This window comes from Emydura macquarii, unplaced genomic scaffold, assembly GCF_026122565.2.
Source record: "Emydura macquarii macquarii isolate MOO-44397 ecotype Brisbane River unplaced genomic scaffold, CSIRO-AGI_Emac_v2 contig_2680, whole genome shotgun sequence".
Taxonomy (NCBI): domain Eukaryota; kingdom Metazoa; phylum Chordata; order Testudines; family Chelidae; genus Emydura; species Emydura macquarii.
Window position 1 is genome coordinate 4,715,431 of NW_027132817.1, and position 20,106 is coordinate 4,735,536.

The 20,106-nt window shown below is 39.8% G+C and overlaps 1 protein-coding gene across 1 annotated transcript in view; it reads left to right on the forward strand.

The window, feature by feature from the left end:
• Nucleotides 1-16,109, forward strand: part of PHF3 (PHD finger protein 3) — a 76,518-nt gene extending 60,409 nt beyond the window's left edge. The window contains 4 exon segments of the mRNA XM_067565523.1: nt 6,349-6,438; nt 7,224-7,419; nt 12,872-14,385; nt 14,388-16,109. Of these exon segments, the coding sequence (XP_067421624.1) occupies nt 6,349-6,438; nt 7,224-7,419; nt 12,872-14,385; nt 14,388-15,095 (2,508 nt within the window). The 3' untranslated portion in view covers nt 15,096-16,109.
• Nucleotides 16,110-20,106: the final 3,997 nt, after the last annotated feature.

A 20,106-nucleotide genomic window follows, 5' to 3' on the forward strand; every position in this document is an offset into this window, starting at 1 on the left:
TAAAGGAAGTTGTGTTGCAAAACCCTTATACAGTGTACTGTGTGTTAATGCCTTTGTTTCAATGTTAAATGATTATTTTTTTTAATGTTTCATAAATTATTTTGGAAATACACTTATTTTTAGTTTTGGATAATGAATTTGATAGTGTCAAAAGAAAAAATCCTCCCAGATACTTTATTTATTTTTAATTTGTTTTTTTATAATACGATTCCCCAGATGACATTGTAATTCCATGTTTCCATATGTTCATGCTGAAACATCCACTCCTTGGGTTGAAACTTTTCCATTTGTGGTCTCTGTCTCAAGAGGATTACTTTTGGAAACGGGAGAGAAATTTTTTTAGCTTTGTTAGGTTATAGAAGAGTGCAAAACACTTTTCCGGTTCTGTATGTGGGGGTATTATTGCTGTGTTTTTTCCCCACATAGACATAGCTCAAAATGTGAAGCTTTAGACTTTTAAATTTGCTGTTCATGTAGCATTTATTGAGTAGTAAGTGCATTGCTAAATTTTAAAAATGAATATTTAAAAATCCACTCTACCATATGTGTGATAAGAAATGGTATTTTTATTTACAGTGTTAATCATGATATGCTACATGTATATAGATATTTATTGCTATAAAATTGACAAGAACAGCTTTACAAGGTCAACAAATACTGTGATATAACAGATTTTCTTCACTTCTGGTCTGCTTCCCCACCACAATGCTGGACCTCTGTATATAAGATTATAAAAAACTTACATTGTATGTAAAACAGTATGTGATCATGTAATTAAGATTGTAGCACCAGCACATAATACTGCTGTACATGCACATAGTAATAGCATGAAGGGTATGCATGAGCCTTAATCTTAACGTTTCCTGACTTTAGTGCTTATTTGTGCTATCTTAACCTGTGGATATTTGTCACTTTTTGCATTTAATTGGTGATAAATAGTGACACACACATAAGAGCTGCAAATATAATTGAATATTAATTACAGAATCCAATCTACAGATGATGCAACTAACATGAAGCCATGGTATGAAGCAGTCACTTGTGGCTATAAACACATGCAGAAGTGTTTGTTATCTAATAAGCATATAGTTATAGTTGACCTTAAGTGAAATACAAGATAAATTTGACTCAAATTTTAGGATTTAGAAAAATAATCTAGCAAGCTTTTACAAAATCCAAGAGGAGCAGAAATTTTCCATGTTGTTTTTTGAAATTTCAATGTAAGCTGTTCTTAAACATCTAAACAATCTCCTTTCCCATGCAAGTATTTACATTCTGAAAGTGAAACTGGCCGTTATCAAATGGGAAATGTCATTAATTTTCATTGTCTAAGACAAAAGACACCAAAAAAGAAAACAAAATGAGTATTGAAAAGTAAATTGGATGTTAAAAATTCTTTTAGCTTAATAATAGAAGCTAGTGTTACTAATTGGTAAAGAAGTATGTTTGCTCATATTCTGAATGTGAAAAGGTGTATCTAAATTGCTTTGCATTCTGCAAACAATTTGACTAAAATATCTGTTTGAAGACTAGGTACATATTTCTGCAGACCTCTTTTCCATTTAAAACATTCCAACCTTCTAAAATTACATATTAATTGGTTCAAGCCCTGATTCAGCAATGACTTAAGTTCTTTACTGGACTGGGGTCTTGATCCTGGTCAGGACTTTAGCAGCATTGTAGTAGCAAGTGACTGCACATTTTTTGTAGAACGTAGGGTTGCCAATTTTGATCGGGTGTATTCCTGGAGGTTTCATTCCTGGAGGATGTCAATCTTTATTTAAAGATTCATCTTTAATTCCTGAGTTGGCAAACCTATATAGAAGACTCGGCTGAAAATCTTTCATATATGCCTGTTGTTCTTTGTGTGATGGTCCCTATGTGGATTCCATACGTGAGTGTGCATTGGTCACGTGGTGCGTCTGAGGTCTTATGAGGCTGCACAGGTCGACGCCCTTCCAATTCCCTTTTACCACCGCATGGCCAGAGTCGGAAGCCCTCCTTGCTCTTAGTTTGCTAAGAAGCCCTCTCTCTTTAACCAAACAAAATTTTCTAATAGTTATTATTGAACATAGTTCTTCAAAGTTGTTTGTTGTTAGTAAGTTAGGTTTCCTTTTGGTTTACCCCTTGCAGGTTACTCCCCTTGCAGGTTACTCCCCTGCTCCCCTGCTCCTATATCCCGGCAAGTTTGCTTCAAAAGCTGTGCTTCATGCCCACACTCCTTCTCTGTGAGTGACGAGCACCAATCTTGTCTCTATTGCCTCAGCAAAGTCCATGTCATCGCCCATTGCTCCATCTGCTGAGGTGGGAACAAGCGGACTCGTGAGGCTAGAGAACTTTGCCTCTGTAAACACCTTTTGGAGGAGGCTATGTGCCAACGTGCACAATTGGATCCTGGACCAGCAGATCCACTGGAGTGGCACTCCTCACCATCAGTGAGCGCTTCCCCAGCTCCCTCCCATCCGGCACCAATGGTACTGGTGCCACTGCCGAAGCCCCACCATGCTCATAAGAAGTACAGCCTTCGGCACAAGAGTGGCTCCTCAGTGGCTTCCTGTGCCCCTATGCGTAAGCAGGTGGAACAATATTACTTTGTCCCTTCCAAAGGCATGGATTTTCTGTTTTTCCACCCCCCTCCGAACTCCCTCGTCATTCATGCGGCAACTGAGTGCACCTGACAGCAGCACCTATTCTTCCACGGGGCTTCAATTCTGCATTGTCAACTATCAGGCCATCCTGATGACGTATGACTTCTTGTCATACTCTAAGTTAGTGGAATTCCAGGCCTCTCTGCTGGTGGACAAAAGGCTGAATTTTGGGCCCTTGTTGATGAGGGCAAGCTAGTTGCCAAGATTGACGCCAATGACACCACATCCCACTCCCTGGCTTCTGGAGTGATGCTAAGTCGGAACTCCTGACTCCAATCCTCTGGTTTCCCGCAGGAGGTTCAGACCACCCTTAAGACCTGACCTTCAATAATCACAAACAGTTTAGTGATAAAATCGATGATTCCTCCACTCCCTCAAGGACTCCTATGCCACACTCTAGTCCCTGGGCATCTACACGCTGGCCTCAACTGACTGACCGCACCGGTCATCCTTCCACCCCCACTATCCTTCCCGCTCTGCATACAAGCCTTACCTTTCACGCCCACAAGAGCATCCCACTGTCATCAGTGGTCCCACTATGTCACTGCTACCACCTCTGCTACCTTCACTTTCCTATACCACCCTGCCAAGCAGCCCTTTTGACTCTTCCCTCAAGACTCGCATACCTCCCTACACTTCCATGGTTACTCCAAATGTCTGTGGGGGCCATCCTGCCCTGTTTGTCCTCAGTTGGGGCAAGATGACCACCGGCTACTGGACATCGTACACCAGAGGTACCTGATAGGAAAGGAGAGAAACTCCTTGTCACCCTCCCCATGCTGGCCCCCTCCCAATGCAATCTCCTCTGAAAGGAAGCCCACACCCTCCTCCAGAAGGGTGCCATGGAACATGTTCTGCACCACAACCATGGTGATCGATTCTACTCTCCGTATTTCCTTGTACCGAAGAAGGGGAATGGCCATCGTCCCATCCTGGATATCTGGTCTCTGAACCGGTTCATACACAGGTTTCAGTTCAGAATGGTCACGCTCCGCCTCATCATTGTCTCCCTCCCCCCTAGAGCCTGAAGTGATGCCTACTTCCACGTAGACATCCATCCTGCTCATTGCAAGTTCCTCCACTTCACGGTGGGATACTCTCACTACCAGTTTCGGGTTTCCCCTTTGGGATCTCACTGCTCTGCATGTCTTCACAAAGGTCATTGCAGCCTACATGCGAAGTCTTGGTCACTCCCTATTCCCATACCTGGTTGACTGGCTCCTGGTTGCACTGTCCTGTGAGTACCTCCTCACTACTATCCGTACCCCGCATGACCTCCTCACCAGCTTGGGAGTCTGTATCAACGAGGACAAGTTCGTCCTCGTACCTATCTGCACTCTCACCTTCGTCGGAGTGTGCCTTGACTCCCTTGTGGGATGAGCCTTTCTCCTGACAGACCTTGCTCATCTTCACCTTGCTCATCGTGCAACTGCAGTCATCCACACATGTGCCTCTGACAGTGCCTCTCCCTTCTTGGCCACATGGTGACCTTCATCTTAGTCAGCCCTCTTGCATGCCCGCTGCCTCCAGCTGTGGCTCCGGTCAGTCTACAACCCACAGTCGAATCACCCAAGCAAGCTGGTCCTCATTCCCAACTCAGTCTTCCCTCACGTGGTGGTGCAATCTGTCCAAGGTCCTGGCCAACATCCCGTTCAACCCTCTGACACCCCGCACCATTCACACCAAGGATGTCTCACTTGTGGGATGGGGTGCCCATCTGGAGGACCGCACAGCCCAAGGTCTCCCCCATAGCTATTTGCAAAATCAAGGTTCACCTCTATCACTTTGTTCGTACTGTCTGTCACATACACCTTGTACCCAGTGTACTAACTGCCTTAGTACGGCAAACAGCTGCAAATTGTCCATAATGTTTGTATTTTTTTATATATCACCTTTAGTTGGACACTCATTTCTTAAGATGCAGAATATTTCATAGCTCGTGTATTTAGTCTGAAAGGTTTTATAGTTAGCCTGGGACTCCCTCTTTGCCTCAGGGCTTTTATGATAATGAATTTTATCCCAGGAAGGCATGGATGCATCGACACCTTCCCCTCGGTCCAGAAGCCCATCCCCCCTTGGGACCTTAGCCTGATCCTCTCTACCCTCACCAGGCCTTTGAGCTCCTGGCAACCTGCTCCCTCACCCACCTCTCTATGAAGGTGATCATCTTGGCCAGCACCTCTGCTAGGTGGGTTAGCGAGCTGGTGGCTATGATGGCCAACTTGCTCTTTACTGTATTCCACGAAGACACTGGCCTTCTATTTCCAATGTACTTTCACTTTTCAGGCCTCACCCAGACTCTTCCTCACCATTGCGGAGCATTGCCTAGGCCAGGGGTGTCACACATCCCGCCCACCAACCTTTTTGTTCCGAGATCTCGCAGTGTCGCGCACTGCCCCCAGAGGGTATAGCGCTGCGACATCTCGCGGCAGCGTGTGCTGCCGCCAGAGGGTACAATGCTGTGGCGTCACGCGCTGCCATGAGAGCTGTGTACTCTGGCAGCAGCGCGTGGAGCGCTGTGTGCACGAGACACAGCGCTCCAAAAGGCGGGAGACGGACAGTGTGGTCATCGCGCAGTACTATAATTCCTTTAATCATTGATCGATTCTTTTAATCGTAAAATAGTAGTAGTTGTAGAAGTGAATTTACTGCAGTTTTTATATCGCTGATATCTAGCAAATAAAATATAATACTACATAAAAATGGTTGTGCCTAGTATTTCGATTTATGGTATGTATGGCCCACTTGAAGTACATTTAATTCAAATCTGGCCTGCCATAGTAAATGAGTTTGACACCCCTGGCCTAAGCCATGCCTTCTCCAAATGGGTCTCCCATTGAATCGTGGAATGTTATGCTCTTTTGCATGTCTCCACCCCTGGAATTGCTGCCCACTCCACACGGGCCATGCCACCACATCCGCCCTTCTCGCAGACATCCCATGGCAGGACATTTTTAGGGCCGCCCTGTGGTCCTCCATCCACATCTTTAACGCTGTCTATGCCATCACCCTGGCAGCGGTGGAAGTTGGCTGAGCCATTCTGCAGACTGACTTCTAGCGAGTCCACATTCCCGCCTACACACTGCATACTGCTTGCTATACTGGCCACATATGGATCCACATAGGGACCATCAGTCAAAGAAGAAACGGAGGTTACTTATTGTAACTGGAGGTTCTTTGAGATGTGTGGTCCCTATCTGGATTCCAATACCCGCCTCCATCCCCTCTGCTGCGGGCTCCTTGCCTACTGGTAAGAGGGACCTGGAGGGGCATCGACTTCTGCAGCTTCGTAAGACTTCAGCCGCACCACTTGGCTGATGCACACGCTGGTCGACGGACAGTACTACAAACAGTTCTGGCTCTGACACATGGCGTGCATGCACACCCATGTGTAGAATCTAGATAGGGACCACACATCTCAAAGAACCTTCAGTTACAGTAAGTAAGCTCCATTTACGTATGTATAATTACAGGTGTAGGTGCGTGCAAGAGGTGCTGTGCATTTCCGTTGGATTCATATTGAAAAACCCAACTCAAGAGTTTAATGTGAACTAGTTTGTTTCCCCTGAAGGGGCATAACTTCTGCTGATAAATTAAATCATATATAATATCAGCATTTAGAAATTAAGTTCCTTTATTATTTTGAAATCTGTTTCAGTAGATACAATAGACACAAATTGTATATCTGCTTTTCTGACAGGACTTGCCAGATAGTATCCAAGTAGGTGGCAGGATATCACCTCACACTGTCTGGGAGTATGTAGAAAAAATAAAAGCTTCAGGGACCAAGGTAAGGAAGAAACATATACTTTAGATTAGAAGACTTTGTGTGCTGCAGTGCCAATATTGTATATATTCTGTTTAACAGTTGAAAATAATATTTCCTCTGTTGAAAATAGTATGTTTTCACATACACAGCAAAAACTGATATGTAAGGCTACTATTCTCTCATTGCCCAAATCCCTTCTGAAGACCCATTTCTTCTGTGATGTCCAGAAATAAATACTCAAATAATCTGAAATAGTGGAAATACTTTGATTCAAAGTCTAAGCAGAAGGATGAATAGTATTTGTTTTGAAACTAACTTATTTTAAATACATTGAAAATAAATAACTTAATTACTTTTCCCATACCTGGTGTTAGGGTTCTGACCTTTCCCCTGTAGTAGTTGATGATATATCTCAAACACCAAAAATGGTGCAGAATACAGCTTTTTAAGGAGTGTTGGTAGAATAAAATTTGAAATGCTCAAAATTCGGCATGCCTCCTGAAAAAGCTGATATACAAGAATCAACAGACTGAGAGAAAATCTTTTAATTTTTTGTCATATACAATAATCGGTAATTTTTTTCTGGAAGCGTCTCATTGTTTTCTCTTAATGCTTCAGAGACTCTTTCTTTTGCTGTCTCCTACTCTTCTGTCTCTCTCTCTCTCTCTCTCTCCTCTTCCTTTTTCTAGTGAGTTGTTTTCCCTTTTCTGTGGTTTCTATACTTGAAGACCTGTCACTGTTAAAATTACTTTAAAAAACACTGTGTGTAAAGACTTCTCACTACCTCTTTTCCTTTTTTTAAACAGGAAATTTGTGTAGTTCGCTTTACTCCGGTAACTGAAGAGGATCAGATTTCCTATGCTTTGCTGTTTGCATACTTCAGCAGCAGAAAGCGTTATGGTGTGGCTGCCAATAACATGAAACAAGTGAAGGATTTGTATCTCATCCCTTTAGGTGCCTCAGATAAAATTCCACATCATCTTGTGCCTTTTGATGGACCTGGTAGGTACAATAAAGAGCTCGGAAATTTACATGTAATAGCACTTCCCACTATGAATGAAATTGAAATGTACCTGAAAATTAAAGTTGAATATATAAAATTACAACAGCATTTTTGAGCACACTGAGTGGTAGACATCTTATTCAAATTACATTATTGATTGTCCCGGTGTTTCAAGAACCTTCTGTAAGACACTGGAAACCAGTTTCTAAGCCATACAATTATTTGGATTAATGTGTTTAAATATTTAATACGAAAAAGTCTTGTGATTGACTTTTAACCCACATTGCCGTGTGGCAAGGAGTGGGAAAGAGGGTGAGAAAAGGTCTGATATTTAGTACAGCTCAGTGAATAGAGTGGTTCAAGTGACCTGCGAAAGAGGTTATTCCATTATTCATACTGTGAGCCCCATGTTACATTATATTTTAATATATTATTTTTAAGTACCCAAAATGTACTTGGTACTTAACACATTAATGACAAGAAAGTCATTTTCCTCAAAACCTTAAAAACTAAAGAGATAAGGGAAGATTAAAAATAGAGGGAAAGGAGGGGCTGGATAGAGAGAGACTTTACAAATGCAAGATCTTGAAGTTTCTTAGTTGTTGTGTACACTCTCTTTGGTTCTTAAATGTTTATTTTATTCACAAATATTTGTGGGTGACTTTTTTCTCTTTCTAACTGATGTGTGAGGATGAAAAACAGAGTGGTGAGGAAGAAGGGAAGTGGGAGTTAGTTTCAGAGAGTACCAGGGACTGAGGAAGATGAGAATTACAAGAATTAAAGCTGAATGGTAGGAAAGGGCAAAGAGATTGGATGTGTAAATGAGAGAGGAAAGGATGAAGAAGGAATAGGAGGCTAGAGACAGTTTTCATAGTGCACATTGAGACCTGGACACACAAATTATTCCAGAATAATTAAACATGTTTTTAATTACTTAATCACACTGGTGCAAATCGTTATGTGGAGACTCTTAAATCAGTTTACTCCTGGCCTATATGTTTAGATTAGATTAGTGTTGGTGTAGAGTTTTATGCCAATTTAACTAAAGGCTTGTCTACACAAGGACATTCAGGAAAATTAATCTAAATTAACTTTGGAAGTGAATTAGGCAAAACCTAATTAAGGCCACTTTAATTCTGAATGACGGTATTAACAGGGGTTTAATGCAGTTTAAGTAATCCCCTTCACATTCACATTAATTCAGATTAATTTGCGTGGATATTTTTGTATATATAAACCTTAAATTGAGTTAAAAACCCTTTTTTAGTTTAAACCAGGGCAAGTTTCTTGTGTAGAAAAAGGCCTTAGGTGAGGGAAGTGCAGTTTGAAGAAGTGAATCCATAATGTGTAGGCATTGAGAAACTGATGTCATGGCTCTGGTTTCTTGGTCCTACTGGAGGCTAGTAGTAGTGAGAGTCTGGGGAAGCTCTTATGGATGTTGAGAGTTCTGAAGCGTGGGGAAGAACACTGATCTACGTGTGCACCTTTGGTGCCCACATCCATGAAGTGGTGGTCTGGTGCATCTTACATTGAGGCTCGTGTTTGGTATGTTGAAAGTGATCATGGGGAACTTTAACTACCCAGATATCTAATGGGAAAATAACAAAGGAGGACACAGATTATCCAACAAATTCTTGGAATAAATTGGAGACGATTTTTTATTTCAGAAGGTGGAAAAAGCTACTAAGGGAGAGGCTGTTCTAGATTTGATTTGGACAAATAGGGAGGAACTGGGTGAGAATTTGAAAGTGGAAGACAGCTTGGGTGAAAAGGATCATGAAATAAGTGTTCATGATTCTAAGGCGTGCTATGAGGGAGAACAGCAAAATAAAGACAATGGATTTCAAGAAGGCAGACTTCAGCAAACTCAGGGTGTTGGTAGGTAGGATCCCATGGGAAGCAAGTCTAAGGGGAAAAACAGTTCAAGAGAGTTGTCAGTTTTTCCAAGAGATATTATTAGGGGCACAAGAGCAAACTATCCCACTGCATAGAAAAGATAGGAAGTATGGCAAGAGATAACCTTTGCTTAATCAGGAGATCTTCAATGATCTGAAACTTGAAAAAGAGTCCTATTGAAAGTGGAAACTAGGCCAAATTACAAAGGATTTGTAATTTCGTGGACAAATGACACAAGCATGTAGGGACAAAATTAGAGTGGCCAAGGCACAAAATGAGATTAAACTAGCTAGAGACATAAAGGGTAAGAAGAAAACATTCTACAATATATTAGAAGTAAGAGGAAGACCAAGGACAGGGTAGGCCCTGTTACTCAATAATGGGGGGAGGGAGGGAACAAATAACAGAGAATGTGGAAGTGGTAGAAGTGCTAAATTACTTTTTTGTTTCAGTTTTCATCGGAAAATTTAGTAGCGATTGAATGTCTAACATAGTGAACACTGATTCTGAGGCCAAAATAGAGAAAGAATACATTAAAAATTACTTAGATAAATTAGATGTCTTCAAGTCGCCAGGGTCTGATGAAATACATCCTAGAATAACCAAGGAGCTGACTTAGGAAATATCTGAGCCATTAGCAATTATCTTCAGAAACTCATGGAAGACAGGAGAGATTCCAGAGGACTGAAAAAGGGCAAATGTAGTGCCAATCTGTAAAAGGGGAATAAAGACAATTGGGGACATTACAGACCAGTCAGCTTAATTTCAGTACTTGGAAACATAATGGCGCAAATAATTAAGCAATCAGTTTGCAAACACCTAGAAGATTAGAAGGTGATAAATAACAATGTGGATTTGTCAAGAACAAATCATGTCAAACCAACCTGATAGCTTTCTTTGACAGAGTAAGGAGCCTTGTGGATAGGGAAGGAGCAGTAAAGTTGGTATTTCTTGACTTTAGTAAGACTTTTGAGACTTTTGCATGACTTTCTCATTAGGGAAATGCAACTTAGATGGAGCTACTATAAGGTGGGTGCATAACTCATTGGAAAACCGTACCAGAGACTAGTTAATTGTGGTTCACAGGCAAGCTGGAAGGGCATATTGAGTGGGATCCCGCATGGGATTGGTCCTGGATCTGGTTCTATTCAATATCTTCATCAGTGATTTAGATAATGCCATAGAGATACTTATAAAGTTTGCAAATGATACCAAGCTGGGTGGGGTAGAAAGTGCTTTGGAGGACAGGATTAAAATTCAGAATGATCTGGACAAACTGGAGGAAAGATCTGAAGTAAAAAGGATGAAATTCAATAAGGAGAAATGCAAAGTTCTCCACTTAGGAAGGAACAATCAGATGCACACATACAAAATGGGAAATGACTGCCTAAGAAGGAGTATAGCGGAAAGGGATCTGGGGGTTATAGTGGATCACAAGCTAAAATATGAGTCAACAGTGTAATGCTGTTGTGACAAAACAAATATCCTTGGCTGTAGTAGCAGGAGTGTTGTAAGTAAGATAGGAGAAGTAATTCTTCTGCCCTATTCTGCACTGATTAGGCCTCAACTGGAGTATTATGTCCAGTTTTGGGCCCCACATTTCAGAAAAGATGTGGGCAGGTTGGAGACATTTCAGAGGAGATCAACAAAAATGATTAAAGGTCTAGAAAATATGTGGAAAGATTGAAATAATTGGGTTTGTTTAGTCTGGGGAACAGAAGACTGAGGGGGGACATAACAGTTTTCAAGTACATAAAAGGTTGTTACAAGGAGGAGGGTAAAAAATTGTTCTCATTAACCTCTGAGAATAGAAGAAAAAGCAACGAGCTTAAATTGAAGCAATGGCAATTTAGGTTGGACATTAGGGAAAACTTCCTAACTCTCAGGGTCATTAAGCATTGGAATAAATTGCCTAGGGAGGTTGTGGAATCTCTGTCATTGTTAAGAGCAGGTTAGACAAACCCCTATCAGTTATGGTCTAGACAATACTTAATCCTGCCTTGAGTGCAGGGTGCTGGACTAGAAAACCTCTCAAGGTCCCTTCCAGTCCTACGATTCTACAATTCTGTGTTCTCTTCTACGGCATTTGGAGAAATGATAGAATGTTTGGGTGTAGAACAGTGTTTCTCAATTAAATTTGGCCACGGAACCCTTTTGAACTTGATAAATAATTGCGGAACCCCCCAAACTCTTAACAGTATTTTTACATATGAGGCCAAATAAGCAAATTATAAATATAAATTAAATTACACTTACACTTGATACCCTCTGCCGAAAAATCCGGGACATCATCCCTTTTTCAGCGGTGCGGAGAACAGCTGCTCGTGGAACCCTAACAGTGTTCCCGTGGAACCCTGGGGTTCCGCGGAACACCAATTGAGAAACACTGGTGTAGAATGTTCACTGAAACAGCAGGAACTCTTACGTTTAAGGCCAATTTGCTTCAGTTCTCTTTCTGGAAGCTAATGTTGTGAATCCCTGCACATACAAAAATCAAAATAAACCTCAATTTAAATCATTATTTAAGTAAAACTTGTGATAAATTCTATGCTAAAAATTCACAATTAGTACTTGTATGTGTAACTACTAGTTACATGAATGACAAGCTGTATACTTAGATTTTGCAATTGAAGTCAGGCATTTGTTGTTATTACTACTTTACGTGGTATCAAGGATCAGTCAACCTAAAATATATATATTTTCATTCTTTATAGTAAGACTTTTTTGTGTAGACCTATTTTTTTAGGCTGAACAACTGTGACATTGGTCCTTTGAAAAAATGCAGTTTTCTTAGTGAAAACACGAATGCTCCAACCATACCTGTATTACCTTGACCATCCTGATTATGCTGGAGGCCTGGAAAGGGGAATTTTGAAGAGCCTTTGTGCCGCCAAAGGATTACCTCTACATTGGAGGAAAAAACCCAAGTAACTAGTTAAGCTGGCTTTTATGGCCCCTTTCTGCTGTAGTGGGGCTGGGGATCTAGCCCAAGATATGAGAGCAAGATATTTGTCTTGTATGTAGTTTTATTTTGGATAGACATTATCTATAAGCCAGTCCTTCTGGATATCAAGATTACTTATGCTCATATTAGGTATATTTAAAATCATCCAAAATTAAACCTTTTGCTACAGGTGATATGGTGCGTTATTCTGCTGAGTAAGTAAGCTTGCATTATCATCACCCAGACGTTGCTTGACTCAAATCACTAAAAAGAGACCATCATTTTAAGAGAACCTAAGTTATCCCAAATAAACTACCTGATGGGCAGAATTTGTCTCCTATGAGGCAATTGCATGATGATGAGGTGCACTGCTTAAGCAGCTGTCGGTGTTTGCCTTAGGACTTTTGAAACATACAGTACCTTTAGAGACCAGAGGGAGCATATCTGGAAGCAGTTACTGCTACATCTTTGAAGAAGTGTAACTAATTCTTCAGATAGAACAGTTCTTGTGGGTCAGGGGGACTACAAACATAGGGTAGGCTATTCTTTTATTAAAATTGTCTCTGGGTAAATGTATTTAATTTATTAATTGCTGTTATGATTTTATGCAGGGATTGAAATACATCGACCTAATCTGTTGTTGGGTTTGATAATTCGTCAAAAAATGAAGAGACAGATTAGTGCTAGCGTTGGCCTTGTGGATGAAATCCCTGAAAGTGCTCCAAATAACTTGCCACCAGAAAAAAAAAGCAAACCAAGCAAACCTGACATTTCTAGTACCGAAGCAGTAGTAGAAGAGGAGGAGGAAGAAAATGATTTTTTTAATTCCTTCACAACTGTATTACATAAGCAGAGAAATAAGCCTCAGCAATCTAATACAGAAGAAATGCCAACAGTTATTGAACCTGTAGTAGAAAGCATCAAACATGAGCCACCAAAGCCTCTAAGATTTCTTCCTGGAGTTCTGGTTGGGTGGGAAAATCAGGCTTCTACTCTTGAGCTAGCAAATAAACCACTGCCTGTAGATGATATTCTTCAAAGTCTTTTGGGTACTACAGGACAGTTATATGAACACCATCAGTCAGTGATGGACCAGTGTGCTAGTAAAGAAGTACCTTTATTAGCTGAACAAACAAGCTTAAAAGAAGAAAAAATGAATGTTGCTGAAGTAACTACTGATGAAGCTACAGAAATTAAAACCAGACTAGATGATCCACAAGAATCCACTGATATTACAGTAACAGTGGATACACCAGTTGCAGGAACCTCGTGTTCTGTGGGAACTGTAGGAACTTTGATAAGTCTAAGTCTTAAGGGAAAACCACCAGATGTTTCTACAGAAGCATTTTTAGCAAACTTATCTGTTCAGTCACAGAGCAAGGAAACTGAGGAGTGTAAAGAAAATGATACAAAGTGGCAGATGTATGACAAAGACAATGTTTTGCAAGAAAGCAAAAGGACCACAAATTCTAGTATCTCTTCTTCCTCATCAAATGCAGGTAAAGGAAGTGGTGATAACAATGTTAATGTAGGCTCTGCTGAAGGTATGACTGCTAATACTTCCAAATCTCCACAGTTTATTAATCTTAAAAGGGACCCAAGACAAGCAGCTGGACGAAGCCAACAGGTTAATGCTTCAGAAAACAAAGAGGGGGACACTAACAGAAATGAAGAAAGACAAAATGTACACAGTCATCTACAAGACAAAGAACAATCAGACATCTCTGGGAGTGAGCAAATGGAGCTAGAGAATAAACAGTCTGGAGAAACGGGCTTAAATGTGTATCAGAGTGGTAGTCAAAAATGTGAGATGCAATGTACCTCAGCTGCAACTAAAGCAGATAATGTATGTGCCTCACAAATGGAAGAGACAAAACACTTACAGGAAGATATACCGATGAAAAGTATTGAAACAGTGCACTCATTTAGAAGAGGACCAGCAACAACCTCATCTCATTTTGAAAAAGAAAATTCTTCTCATTCTGAATTCACTTCCAAAGTCCCCAGCCCAGTTATGAGTGGAAACTTCTCACCAGTTAGACCTCAGCAGCACAATTTTCAGCATCCTAAATCTAATCTACCTGGATTTCAGTTTCAAACACTTTCTCCTCCTAACTTCCCCCCCGGAACAGCCCCATGTTTGGATTTCCTCCTCATCTACCACCGCCACTTCTTCCTCCTCCAGGTTTTGGTTTTCCTCAAAATCCTATGATACCGTGGCCACCTGTTGTTCATTTGTCAGGTCAGCCACCGCATTATGTTGGACCCATTGTGCAAGGGCCATCGCTGGCTCATAAACAATCAAGATTTGCAGGGCCAGAAAACTTTTTTCAGAGTAAAGATAATAGGAGACCAGAAAGACGCCACAGTGACCCTTGGGGCAGACAAGAACAACATTTAGAGAGAGGGTTCAGTAGGGTCAAAAACGATCAGCATAGACAAAGGTTTTATAGTGAATCCCCCCACCAAAAGAAAGACAGACATGAAAAAGAGTGGAACAGTGAAAAATACTGGGAACAGGATTCTGAAAGGAATAGACGGAAAGACAGAAACCAGGAAAAAGAGAGAGAGAAAAAAAGTAGAGAGGAAGGGCATAGAGACAAAGAGAGGTTACGACTTTCACAGAGTGATAGGGGATTTGATGGAAAATCCTCTAAGGAAAGTAGAAATCCAGAAAAAAAGATAGATAAACCTAAAAGTGAAGAACATGCTCATGAAAAGGATAAAGAGAGGGAGAAAAGTAGGGAGAGACACAGAGAACGAGAAAGTGAAAAGAACAGAGACAGACATCACAAAGACAGGGACCACAATGACAGAGCTAAAAGCAAAAGGTAAAAAGAGCAGGCAGTCTTTCAAAATCCTATTTAAATAACTGTTAGTTGTGTCCTAAAACTTTGTAAAAATGCCTGCTAGGATTGTGCCATCTTTTTTTTAATTCAGTGTTGGTGTTTTGCAAAAACAAGTCTGTTTTGGTACAAAGCTGTGTACCAATTCTCATCATCTTTTACATTATACCAACTATCCCTAGAAATAGGAGTTTAATATTTTTCAAAATTTTACATTGCTGTATATTCAAAATTTTAAAGATTTCTTTTATCAATATGCAATAAAGGCTTGGAAATTTCTTAGTTGATGAAGTTGGCTTTAGTCAGGTATGCATTATAGTTGCTGCCTTTGTTAATTTGTGCTCTCTTCTGTTTTAAGATGCTCCACTAAATTTAAAGATGAATTTCACACAATAGCTTTGTTTTTAAATTGCACTGTTTTTGAGGACGGTAGCAGTGTCTTAGCATCCTTCGTACATAACACGAAGTACAACGTTGATTGGTGTGAAGTTTTTTTTAAATGATCCAGTAATACAATAAAAGAATTCAGCAGTATTTTCAGTAGTTATCAAGTATTTTACCAAACATCTGAAGCAGTTGGTGACCAGAAATTAGAAGGCCGACCTGTCCAAATGTTATTGCTTTAAACTGCATTTGTTTTAATAAGAAAAAAAATGTAAACTATATTCTTTAAAACTATCATTGTTACCAGTCAGTTAATTTTCCCATCATTTTTCATGCTTCAAAAAACTTGAATACCTAAGCTTGTACATTACCTTGTGTTTTACTATCCTTTTTACTGTAAAATGTAAATATTTTAAGGGATATTTTGATTCTAAAAATGATAAAACTTTCTCACATACTTTGTGTGTTTGATTTCATAGGTGTGAAGCAGTATGCTAAACCAATGTAACAAAAAAGATGTAGAATGCCTTGTGTAGCTTTGCTTTACACTTCATGACTAGTGATTTTTTTGACCACATCAGGGCTTTTAATAAATAGAACAGTTCAGATTTTGTGGTGACTGGTATCCACTGATACTTTTTTTAAAAACAAAACGTTACTGTCTCTTATACGTTCTAAAAAATACAGTATATTGCTCATTCTGTTGCATCTGCTTTTGAAGAACAAATACTCTACCATTGCATTATTCTGTCCATCACACTATTTTGCAGTTTTTGGTCTAATTATTTTTACTTAAGAATATTGTGTATAAAGAAGTTTGAATACATTGCCTTATCTATGAACACAGCTTTTTGCACTTTGGTGTAGAATAAACCTCTTCTTTCCAATAACAGATATGTGATTAAAAGACAATAATTGTTAACTTTTTTTAATTGGTCATATATTTAAAAGTAGCTTCCTATTTGCAGACGTTGCACATAGCTTTACAGCCAAATTAAATGAGGTTAAAATTAAAAATGTTATACCAAATAAAGATGGTGGTAGCTTTTATTTTATAATTATTCCTGGGCCTGTACTTCTGAAGAATCACAAAATAATTTCTCAACTAAATTAGGAACTGGAAACCATATTTAAATTCTTAATTTAAAAATCCTGCATGGCATATAGTCTATAGGACTCAAACTATTCTGTTCAAAATTGGTTTCATATTGAAGTGGCGGTTGGACTATTAATTCCATGGTTGGTAATAAAGTGCAAGCACTGTGATTTTGCTTAGCATTTCAGCAGATTGGCTTGTCTGGGCATATAATTGCCTAAGAAATGTGAGTTTAATATCCTTTTCCTCGGGAGACCTATATGCATAATACCATTCCTTTATATTCATTTTTTAAGTAGATACTGTTTGAGGTTTATTAATTTTATTTTCTGATTTAAAGTGTGTAGTTGATCATGACTGGGAAATGTGTTCCCAGAATCCTGCCCTTCAGTTTTCAAAATGAAGTGTTTAAGTCTCATCACTGCAGGGCAGCAGTAAAGGATGCTGCCTCTCTCGTTGGCCTGCTACTGCATCCCCTGTAGCCATGAGAGCAGCTCTGGTGTGAGCTGAGAGTGCTGTGAGCAGCTGCTGTGTCTTCCACACTGTAGCTGCTCAACTATTCCCTTGCTGCATCACATCTCAGGAGAAGAGAGAAGAGAGTAACTGGTTACTCCATTGTCTGATTATCTGGTAGGCTGTGGGAGACTTGGGGAAGAGAGCAGAATAGATATAAAGGATGGCTCCCTTCCCCCCACCCAGCCACCAAGGGGCAGCTTGAAAAGGGGGGGAAAAGCTGAAGCTGAGAACAGATAACCTCCCTAATATACCTGTTAACCTCCCTACTACTTGGCCTCTGTTATCCTTGTACGCTTCTTTAACTTGTTAACTGGTAGTGCACTAGGGACCTTATACCAATCTGGGGGAAGCTGGAAAGCAATATTTTTAGCTACTCTTTTCTCTACTTCTGATATGTCTACTGGGGAAAGAGAGGCATAGGAACCTCTATGCTCATTGAGGATAATCTCACACTGGAGGAATCCCAGCAGGGGACTTGTGTATTGTTTTCACATCCTTTGCATTGCCTGAGCAGCATAAAGAAGTGGAACAGGCCAAAGTCTGTTGTCTCAACATCTAAGAAATAATTTGGCCAACCTAATGAATAGGTGAAACTTTGATGCTTTATAAATGTATCTTGAAATGGGCCAGGAGATTGTGCGTGCCACTGGATACTTCAAATAGATCTAAATTGTTTATATGGTCTTTGTAGCAGGCATCCAGCCTGTAACTTAGAAGGTTTTTGCTCAGTAGCTGATTTTGTATCTTATAATAAATCCATGTAATTTCTCTTCTCTGCAGTTGAGAACACTGTATATATGAATGTGTGTATATATATATATATATAGTTAATTCCTAGTATGAAGAGGAGAACTTGATCTTGAGCTGTAACAAAAGTGAAAAGGGAAGAAGGTGAAAATCCACCTCTATTGTTTTGATGCAAACATTTTATTTACACAGTAAAATAATAGCAGTCAATTGAAATACAAAATTTAAATGGCATTGGAGGCCACATCATAACTGAGCACATAAAATGTAAGAAGTTTTTGTTTTATTTCTTGCTTAAAGTACACAATGTAAAATGAATTACATTTGCTTACTTTGTATTAGAAGGGCTCTATCTATGGTTGAGGTGTTAAGCTGACATGGGGATTTAACTTCAGTGAGAGGTCTGCAGCTAAATCCCCTAGACATCTTGGAAAATCTCAGCCTACACTAAAGGAAAACTCCAGTGTTTTCCTATGAAACAGTGTATATGCATTGTTATTCCAGAAAGGCTGGCTTTTTCCTGCTTTTCTGGTGGCTTGTAACTGAAATTAAGACTAGAAGAAACTTTTTGGTATTAAAATAAATGGGAAAAGTACTGGATTTTGGATGACAGTAGTAGACAAATTTGTGTGTGTGTAAATAAAACTCATGTAAATGTAGTTAATTTTTTGTATACTATTGACTGTCGGTTTCCAGGAGACACGGGGTATAACCTGTACACCATCACCTTCCTTGAGCACTGATTTTATCTGCCTTTTTATTTCTTTACTAATACAGTGTACTTGAGAATGCTGTGCTAAAGAAGCAGGAAAGGAGGACAAGAGATTAATCTCAGGGTAGCAACAAGTATGTGTTCTTGCTATAAAAATTATTAGATGTAATCTGGCCCTACATTAAGTATATATACATTTTAAAAATTACATGTATAAAAAAATTGAAGCTTTCCTAAATGCAACATTTGAAATTTAGTGCCTTTCTGTTGATTTCAATGCAGAATATATTTCTTCTTATACTAATTCATCTGGGAGCTGAAGTTAGATAAATTTAAATTGTAAATAAAGCACAATTTTTGAACATTGAGAGGGTAATTAACCATAGGAACAAATGAACAATATGGTGGATTTTCCATTACTTCAAGTGTTTAGGTCAAGAGTAGAGGTCTTTTTTAAAAGCATGCTGTAAATCAACTACAAGTTACGGATTTGAAGCAGAAATTACTGGGTGAAATTCTGTGGCCTATGTTATGCAGGAGGTCAGCCCAGATCATCAGTGTCCCTTGCAGTTTTCAAAATCTATGAATTTCTTATTTCTAACATTTTAGCGGGAAAAATACCATGCATGGAATAAGTTCTATCCTTCTGATAACTACATATAAAGGTCCAGTTTTTTAAAGAGATCTGCTCCCATTTTAGGCATCTAATTGAAATGGACAGGTTTTTCAAAAGAGCGCATCGTCCAGCACGTCCCATTGAGAGGAAAGGGCTTATGTACCTGGGGAGAAAAAAGCTCAGAATAGCTCTTTGTGTGGATACTTATAGCTCATTATGAGTGCTTTTGGAAGTGGATTAACCTAAACTACAACTATTCAGGATATGTCATCACTGGAAGGGATAATTTCCTGGTCAAGCAGACATATCTACAGCTCTGCTTGAGCTAACATGCTAAAAGTGGGCATATACTTGAGTGCCTAGCTCCTTCTGCTGTTTGTGCTGTTGCGGCTACACATCTATTTTTAGTGTACTAGCTGGATGAGAGCTAGCGCGGGTGTGTCTAATCGAACTGGAAATTACCCCTTACTGCTCCAGTGTGGACATACCGTATGTGCGTTTTTATCATTTAGTTTAAGCCACTTCCAAAGGCACTCACTGCGGAATGTGTGTCCACCCAGGGAGCTATTCTGAGCTTTCCCTATGTCTTACCTATTTGGGGCTTGTCTACACAGCAAAGCACGCCAGAGAGGTGTGATTTGTAAAGTGCACTAACGTGCTGCACTCTAATTGCCCCTTGTGAATTCTGCTGGTACCTCATTCATGTTAAAGTATTACCATTTGAAACAGGGCTATGTTAACATAAACTAGGTACATTTTAGAGTGTGGCAACAGGGTCTACACATAGTATTTCGAGTGTGACACATTAGAGTGTTTTGTAAATCACAACCCTTTAGTATGCTTTGCTGGTGCCTTGTAGATAAGCCCTATAATTGGAAATTACACTTCCAGCTTGGATACACCTTGAGTGCAGAATAGAGTCCACAAGA